Source organism: Pinus tabuliformis, chromosome Q (assembly GCF_031772625.1).
Source record: "Pinus tabuliformis cultivar Carrire ecotype Pingquan chromosome Q, CPIR1, whole genome shotgun sequence".
Taxonomy (NCBI): Eukaryota; Viridiplantae; Streptophyta; class Pinopsida; order Pinales; family Pinaceae; genus Pinus; species Pinus tabuliformis.
In genome coordinates this window covers 173,050,223-173,059,366 of record NC_142296.1, presented here as the reverse complement: position 1 = coordinate 173,059,366, position 9,144 = coordinate 173,050,223, and the positions used below count along the sequence as shown (strand labels likewise).

At 37.4% G+C, this 9,144-nt stretch overlaps 1 protein-coding gene across 1 annotated transcript; it reads left to right on the top strand.

The window, feature by feature from the left end:
• Positions 1 to 1,073: 1,073 nt before the first annotated feature.
• Positions 1,074 to 3,581, top strand: LOC149218796 (nascent polypeptide-associated complex subunit alpha-like protein). The gene is made up of 4 exons (XM_089384148.1): positions 1,074 to 1,306; positions 2,238 to 2,328; positions 2,718 to 2,851; positions 2,988 to 3,581. Exons 1-4 carry the CDS (start codon positions 1,247 to 1,249, stop codon positions 3,321 to 3,323), a joined length of 621 nt encoding a protein of 206 aa, XP_089240274.1. The 5' UTR covers positions 1,074 to 1,246; the 3' UTR covers positions 3,324 to 3,581.
• Positions 3,582 to 9,144: the final 5,563 nt, after the last annotated feature.

The following is a 9,144-nucleotide window of genomic DNA, read 5'->3' as shown; positions in this document are numbered from 1 at the left end:
CCTTTGCCTTTCATTGATCAAGTTCTTCTCATTTCTAGATGGATTTAGCGGCTATAACTAGATTCAAATCATGCTAGAAGATCAAGACAATGTCATTCTCGGGGAAATTTGCTTACAGAGTTCTTCCCTTTACTTATGCAATGCCTCGACCACTTTTCAAAGGGCAGTACTTAACATATTTTTTGATCTTGTTCACGACACAATAGAAATTTATATGGATGACCTTACACCACATGGTAATAATTTTCAAGAAGCTCTCACCAACCTTAGCAAGGTTCTCCAAAGGTATGTATAAATGAGTCTCGCACTAAGTTATGAAAAATGCCACTTTCTTACAAGGGGGTTGTCTTAAGACATTACCTATCCTCCAAGGGGATTGAAGTAGATCCCAATGAAGTAAACATGATCAAACATATCCCTATCCCCGAGAAACAAAAAATGTTCGAAGTTTCCTTGACCATGCAAGATACTACAAAAGGTTTACTAAATATTTTAGCAAAATTGTTTCTCCTCTATTTTCCCTTTTGGTCAAGGACTCAAACTTCCATTGATCATCCGAATGTCAAGAAGCCTTGAAAACATTACTGAAAAACATATATAAGCAACTGTCTTATAGGACTCCAATTAGATTTTGTCATTTTCACATTTATACTAATGCTTGAGAGAGGGCAATAGGGGTTGTGATTGGTCAACAACTAGATAAGATTCCTTATGTACACCAACTAGATAAGGTTCCTTATGTAATATATTCATTAGTAACAATTTGTCTTTTGCCGAATTAAATTATATTATAACTAAAAATAAAAATAAATCCTCCTTCTTGTTGTTGTTCTCCTGAGTTTAAACATTATACCACTAGTTACCATGTTTTTGTACATACTGATTACGTTGTTATCAAACCGCTAATGAATAATCCTAATATTTTCACACATTATCAAGCCATGTGGGTGCTAAATACCTAATAACTTTAAACTTCGGTAACTCTTGCGCGCGTCTTAGAGATCGCTTCGGTAAGTCACCACCCACTATATTCTGACGGACAACATATGCTGCTACTATCGAATAATAATGTTGAATAGTGCAACAGCTAATGTGCACCACCGTGAAAATAAAATATTAATAGGGTTTATGATAAGATAGCCCTATGGTTAAACCCTATCATTATTTTTCTTCCTCTGCTGCCAGTGTTCCGCGGATCTTCTGCTTTCCATTGTTCCGCGGTTTTTGTGAATAGGAGAGCAGCAACATGCCAGCCCAGACAGAGGAGGAGCAACTCGCTGCTCAGCTGGAGGAGCAAAAGCTTCAGGTCAGAAAATTTCTGATACTCGTCTGTGTTTTCTTCTCATTTGTTTTTCATTTTTCCTACAAATAAAAACCCATTTCATTGTTCTACTATTGATATTTCTGTAGGCATTTCGTCGTTGGTCCAGAATGTGACCTATTCATTAAATCTTAAGGTGTGCCGTTGTTATTATTCTTTAGGATAGTTACAGATTAAGTCTGATTTGATGAATACTGCATTGGATGAATCCCAACAAAAGCATACCTGAAGTTGCAACTAGCACATACCAATCTTAACCCACCTTAAGCTGTTACTAGCACATACCAATCTTAACCCACCTTAAGCAGTTACTAGCACATACGCATCTAAATCCAGGTCTGATAAGTACCTGTAGAGGTTGCAAAGCTCCAGAATGCATATATCGAATTCCAATATTTTTTTGATAGGTCAACCATTCTTGTAAACTTGAAATATACATTCTGACTTGTTCAACTTCGAGGTTTAAATGTGTTTGTGCTATTTTTTTATATTCGGTATAGTGTTCATATTCAGTGCACTGTCTAGATTCAAATATTCAAAGACACATAATGTTACCCAAAATGTTGATAGATGTCCTCACCCCACTTCAGCTGTAGAACATCTTTTCTTGGTGCAACTAGGCTCTGTGGGGAGTTTTTTTCTTTTCATCCAAACTTTTTTAAGGATCAGATTAACCAGAGACAGTTTTCAGAGAAAAGGCCGTGATTTATTTCATAGATGTTTGCTGGTAATGTTGCATTGTAGTAATATCCATCAATATCATCGCCTTTTTTGTAAGTTTTATTAGTTTCAATGCCGGTAATGGTGATAATTCTTATTTCTTAATGTCTGTAATGGTGATTACTCTTATTTCTTTATGATTTGGAGATTTGAATGCTGAGACTGAAATGGATTTATGTTGATTTCATCAATCAAGTCTGGTGAGCCAATTATAGAAGATGTTAAGGACGAAGACGATGAAGACGACGATGACGAGGACAGCGATGATGAAGAGGGGGATGCTCAAGGTGGCATTCTTCCTATTTTCCTTTCTTATTTTAGGTCTACGATGGGGTTGGTTTTTTTAATAATAAACTTCTTTATCATTTTTTTCCTGAAGTAATGCTGCATATAAAACCTGTCAAATTGGCTAACAAATAATCTGGGGCTCTATTCCCTGCTGGAGATCGAACCCTGGACGTTAATGTGTTCACACCCTGTCTTAACCACTAGACCCCACATCCCAGCGGACAACTGTTTGTTTGTTGCAGTCTTTTGGTTGATGTCAGTCAAATAAATCTCTTGATCCTCAGAAGTGAGGAGGATCTTACTATCATTCAAATAATGACACATTGAAGTGAATCTTGCTCATAGATTCATCCATTTTGTTATTTTCTTAAAATAAGCTTGCTTGCAGGAGACCAAGGGGCTGATGGAAGTGGGAAATCAAAGCAAAGTAGGAGTGAGAAAAAGAGCCGGAAAGCAATGCTTAAACTTGGGATGAAACCCATTCCTGCTGTTACTAGGGTGACCATCAAGAAAAACAAAAATGTGAGTTCTCTTTCTGTTATGTAGATTTCAGAATTGAAGCCTGGAGGTGTCTTACAAAATGGTTTTTTGTCGTGAACCGTCATTAATTGTCAGTTTTGTTAAACTATTCATACATCCCCTTGTTGTTAATCTGCAGATTCTCTTTGTTATCTCAAAGCCTGATGTCTTCAAAAGTCCCGCGTCAGATACCTACATAGTGTTTGGCGAAGCTAAGATTGAGGACTTGAGTTCTCAGTTGCAGACACAAGCGGCTGAGCAGTTCAAGGCGCCTGATATGAGTCATGTAATGCTCAAGCCAGAATCATCTGCAGCTGCACAGGAGGAAGATGAGGAAGTAGATGACACTGGAGTGGAACCCAAAGATATTGAACTGGTAATGACCCAAGCTGGAGTATCGAGAGTTAAGGCAGTTAAAGCTCTAAAAGCTGCTAGTGGAGATATTGTTAGTGCGATCATGGACCTTACAACATAGGTGGAGGAACTGATATAGCCAACGAGAACTTGGAAATAATGACCTTCAATTAATTATGTCATAAGATATTGGTCATGCAAGTTGATCCTAAAATTTTTTTTGGAGACAGATTGTAATTTTTGGTACCATTTTGTTAGAAAACAATTTAGCATAATGTCTGTTTCTGATCTTTGAAACTATTTGTTCCAGAGATTAGATACAATGCTTTTGAGCTTGTGGTCTTCTTTTCTCCCTATTTGATTAGTTTTATTTACTTGATATTGCCCTATCGTGACTTTCAGGCAAACTTGGCCTTTATGATTTAATTCCTCTGTTGTCATGTCTTACAAAGATTTAATGCAGTACAAGGTATTGAGTTCAGATAGGCATTGTTTTCAAGATTGCAGGAAGCACGGGTTTGATAACAATTGTGTGGAAACAAACTTGGCCTTTATGATTTAATTCCTCTGTTGTCATGTCTTACAAAGATTTTATGCAGTACAAGGTATTGTGTTTAGATATTTTAACATTGCAGGAAACATGGGCTTGATGACAATTGTGTGGAAACTTATGAACAGTGGGTGTCTGTAATCTGAAATCCAGCAGGAGAGTCAAAATCTACCACTGTCATTCACTATGGTTTCTGATTCAATAGTTCTAAGTTCTAACACTCCTATTATGTGTGTGCAGGGTGTCTGTGATCTGAAATCTAGCAGGAGAGTCAAAATCCACCACTGTCACTCACTATGGTTTCTGATTCAATAGTTCTAACACTCCTGTTATGTGTGTGCAAGCTTAAATTCTAGTGGAATAAATATTCAATATTGTCAAATACAGAAATCATAAAATCACGCTATCGCACTGCATGAAAAGAGGCTTATACTGGAGAAATCCCATAGCGAATAAAACTTCAGGCATGTATTAGAAAATCTGCAAATAAAAGATTAATCGTAAAATCTTAAAATATCTGAGCTTTACTCTCGCAGGAATTACTGGCCTACAAAATTCTGTTATACAGTTTGGCAATTCTGTGCTTACAACTGAACTTCACTTTTTCTATGGAATTAGACTTGACAGTTCTTCATACAGTTCTTAAATTGCTAAAGTCACAGATATGGAACCTTCCTCTGCATTCTCAATAACCAGATCTCCTATGCTTAATCTCACTTACAGAGTCCTTGTTTGTGGCTGTTGTTCACTCCACTAATCTTTGGCTCTGCCTATGCTGTCTTATGAACAGCTTGCCTGGATTATGACTATCCAATATTGATCTTCAACCAAGAATGTTCACACTCCAATAAAATTCAGCATGGCGCTCCCAATTTGCTACAGTTTGGGCTTGCTCTACTAATTTTTGTTAGGCTAGTGTTCACTTCCTTCCCTCAATTCTTACTGTGCTCCCTATTCTGATTTTTGGAGTTCTATGGCAACTGGGCTCTCTTTCACCTCTGTCCACTGGTTCTGTTGGTAGTATCATTGCCAGTCATACATGCCGTTAGTATGTATGTTTTGGCCTTCACCGGGCTTTGATTGTTACTACACAATCAAGAATCCCCAAAAGATTCCATTTCCAATCCAATTTTTTGTCTGTCAATGACAAGGAAATTGATGAAGGCTGTTACTCTTTCTATTTGTTGTATCTACCAGAAAGATCATTCAAATGGAATGTTACACAGGCCATCGAGGCCATCATTAAAGGATTTGATCAACGGTGGTTACTGATGTAATTCACTTGGAAATCAAATGAGGTGGTGACACCTGCTATTGGCTTCCTAGCAAAACAGAGATGTGACTTCATTCAAGTGCAGTGGAAACCCATTCGTATTTGGTGGCGCACACGTGCTATCATGGCAGATATTAGAGCACCAACATGGAATGTTGATGTGGTGATCAATCAACACCTGACCTTCTTTCTCTCTATTTTGTTGTGCTTATATGCCAGAAACATTAGTCTTGATGAGGATCATCTCATTCTTCATCTCGATCATTCTTCAGAAAGTCCATTGCAGATGGTATGGCATCTATTGATGCCTAATCCTAAGGCTGTTAGAGTGAGCTCCAAGGTGAATCCATTATCTATGGTGGCCCATTCATGATGTCAAAGTTGTTTGTTTCATATTAAATCTACAAGGACAAATCTTCATGAAAGCATGCAACCAAACAGTTGGCAACAAAGCCTGCAACCCTTTCCATTGAAAATGTAAAGTACGATGACAACCCCCAGTGCACCAATTGTTCCCTGGCATTTGAGAATATGGCCAGATATGGATAAAGATATTCTATATGGACAAGTTTACAAGAGTGATTATGGGTGTTTTGTGACCAGAAGCAAGAGCTTGCATGGTGGGTAGTTAATTCTCTAAATAATGAAGACAACCATAAATGATCATTTCTCATTGTTCTGTTCCCAAACCTAGGCAACTTATCCATTTGAAGTCTTAATTTTTTTTTAGCCATCTGAGTATACATTCGATCAATTCAGCTCTAATTCTTCTTCATGGGTTTCACTTGCTTTTTGGGCTTGGTCATTTTGCCTTCTGTCACAAAAATTCAATGGATCGGATTTTGGATCTGTTCAGTTCCAATAGTCATCCAATTTGAATTTACTATGTGAAATTGTATCATAGCCCATCTTGTAATGAAGTTTTCATTTTTACTGTTTACAATGTTAAATGTGTCTAGTGCCATATGGTGTTCATAATTTAGTACTTTCGCGCAAATCATGAGTTATGATAATTGCGATATAATTATGTACAATGTGAAGATTGTACTGTAGCATTGGATCTTCCTGAACTGAAGTCTTTAGTTCTGGCTTAGTTGGGGGCTTTTGGTATTTAAACTGTTAAATATGTGAAGTGCCATATAGTTGGTGAGGTTTTTAATCGGCTGCATCAATTCTGCTTTAATCTTCTTCATGGATTTCTCTTGCCTTTTGGTCTCGGTCATTTTTCCCTTCAGTTGCCTTTTGTCTCAGAATTTTTATAGATCCGATTTTGGATCAGTCCAATCCAATTCCAAACATCGCCCAATTTGAATTCAAATCAAACATTTGATATGTAAAATGGAAGAAAAAAGTATTTTTGACACTACCTTTATGAAAAGTATGCCTTCTTTAGTTCAAGTCACGACTTTGATGATTGCAAAATATTAACTTACTATGAGAAAATTGTGTATCATAGCCCCGGATCTTCTTGTAATAAAGTTTTCGGTTCTGGCTTAGTAAGGCCTTTTTGCTATTCACAATGTTAAATGTCTAATTGCTATATGGTGTTCATAATTTAATAGTTTCCTGCAAATCACGAGTTTTGATAATTGCGATGTGATGGTGTACAATATATGGTGTTCATAATTTAGTAGTTTCCTGCAAATCACGAGTTTTGATAATTGCGATGTGATGATGTACAACATGAAAATTGAGATGTACCCTTGGATCTCTTGGAGCTGAAGTCTTTAGTACTGGTTTAGACGGGGGGCTTTGCTACTCACACTGAAATATTAAGTACCATATAGTTGTTTTCGGGTAGTTTTTGAAGTGTAAAATTCAATTTGCCATTTAAAAAGGAAAAGGAAAAGTAAAATTCAAAATTCTATTTGTTTGAATGCTGCAATATCAAAGTAGTGGAATCTGTCTTGATGAATATCTTGTAGGCTCAAATTCAGTGGTTGCATGTTATAGAGAAATTGATATAATTACAAACTATACAATTTCTAGTATGTGAAAATCATTTTAAAATTTCTAGTATGTGAAAATCATTTTAAAAGTAATGATTGATTTTTTCATATATGTGATTCAGAAATGAGGGACTTGTAGCTCACTTACTTTGTAGAACAGCTTGAAATTTGCAGCAGTTAATGAATTCACACTGGAAATGAAAGAGACAAATTTCTTCTACTCATTTTGCGGAAAGGAAAACATACAATAGAAACACCAATCACATTCAATCATAATGAACACAGTCTTTGTACTTGGGAATCCAACTGGGAAAAAACCCCTCCCATATTAAATCAGATGAGAAAATGGATCTACTACAATGACAACTTCAATCTTGACGTTCAACCTACATTGCAATACTGATCTCCACTTGCTCTACCGGAGACTTAGCCAAAATAGGCCTAAGTCTTTCTCTTATTTCTTTGCGCAAATCTTGAGGAAATTAGCTCCTAAAAATCAAGAAAATCTCTTATTTCCTTGCGCAAATCGAAGAGAAATGGCTCACTTGCTTTAATGCAAAATCTATACACTCAATAATATACGTTGATAATTACAATGATGCTTTTTCCTTCCAATCAATTGGGCAATTCAAATTCTATTCATGACTAAGCGATTTTTAATAAATTGACTTGTTAACTGAGAGACTTTGAAACCGGATCCGCTCAAACTAGGCAACATGTCCGAATCCCACGAATCAAAACACGATTCGTTGGAAATTCGAATCCCAAAATGGGACACGACATGTCCTAACGGGACACGATCGAATCCGGGTCATGTCTCGTTAGGACACATCGTGTCCTGATTTTGGGATTCGAATCCCAAAAAAGTGAAACCCGCGAGCATAAAAAAGCATTGTTCTTTCACTCATTAACCATTTCTCTCATTCAGTTTTGCAAACATTGAGCTGTGGGCAAGGAGCTAAGGGTGTGGAGCATTCAACAAAGAGATTCAAGCACCAGGTAAGTGCATTTCATCACTATTTTTTTGCATTTATATTACAACAGTTTGTATATGAATTTTTTTTTACAAATTTGTGCATGTTTTGTTTTTTTTTTTTACAGTATTCATGGCTCAATCAAGGGCAGCAGGTAGGGGGCAAAGTGTTAAACACACATGGACAGCAAACAATGTGAAAGGATAAATCATTAAGTACATTTTTTATTAACGAGATGTACATTTATAATACAATGTTGTGACTCTTGGGTTTCAGATCCCAAGGTCTCTTGGACTGCTTAGTCTTTTCGGCTTCCACACTAACTCTTTAGGATTAGGTGTCCAACATTCCCCCCCTTAATCCGAAGGGTTATGTATGAGTCCAAGAAGAGAGCTGTAATACAAAATGTGCAAAAATGCATGGCAGCACTAGGCTGAATGTGCTCTATGAAATGTTGGTAAAAAAGGGCGGTGGTTTAAGGATGACCACCAACACTGGAACGCTTAGTGCAGTTCCCGGAACTCTTCCAAAACTGGCAAGAAACTGAAGTTTTCTGCTAGAGGAAGTGTTCTCACTCTGTGATGGTTTAAGGATGACCAACAACTCTGGAATGCTTGGAACTCTTCCAAAACTGGCAAGAAGCTGGTGTCTTCTGCTAGAGGAAGTGTTCTTAATCTGTGATGGTTTAAGGATGACCAACAACTCTGCGATTTCTGGAACTCTTCCAAAACTGGCAAGAAGCTGGAGTCTTCTGCTAGAGGAAGTGTCCCAGATTGCCAACTGAAGCCATGTTTAGGGGCATCTTTGTCTCTGGCTACAACTCTGAAACTGGTGTGGCAGGTTGTGGCTCAGGCTCGCTTGATGTGACTTTGAAGCTTGTAGATGACCATCATTTCCCCCCCTGTCAGATACAAGGTGAGAAGATGGAGAAAACTCAACTGCAAGACTGTTCAATATTCTGGAACAAGTTCTGACATGTGTTTGGAATATCTTCTTGGCTGTTGATGCCCATTGCCAAGAAGCGACCCATCCAAGATGAATCTTTGTTCTTGCAGGACGTTTGTTTTTGAAGCATCTGTTTGAAGAATGAGTGGTTTTATGACAGTGCTTACATGGATGAAGATCAAAACAGTGATCTTTCAAATGGCCAACTCGGTCACAGTGTTGGCATTTCACAATCTGTTGTTGTTATTGCT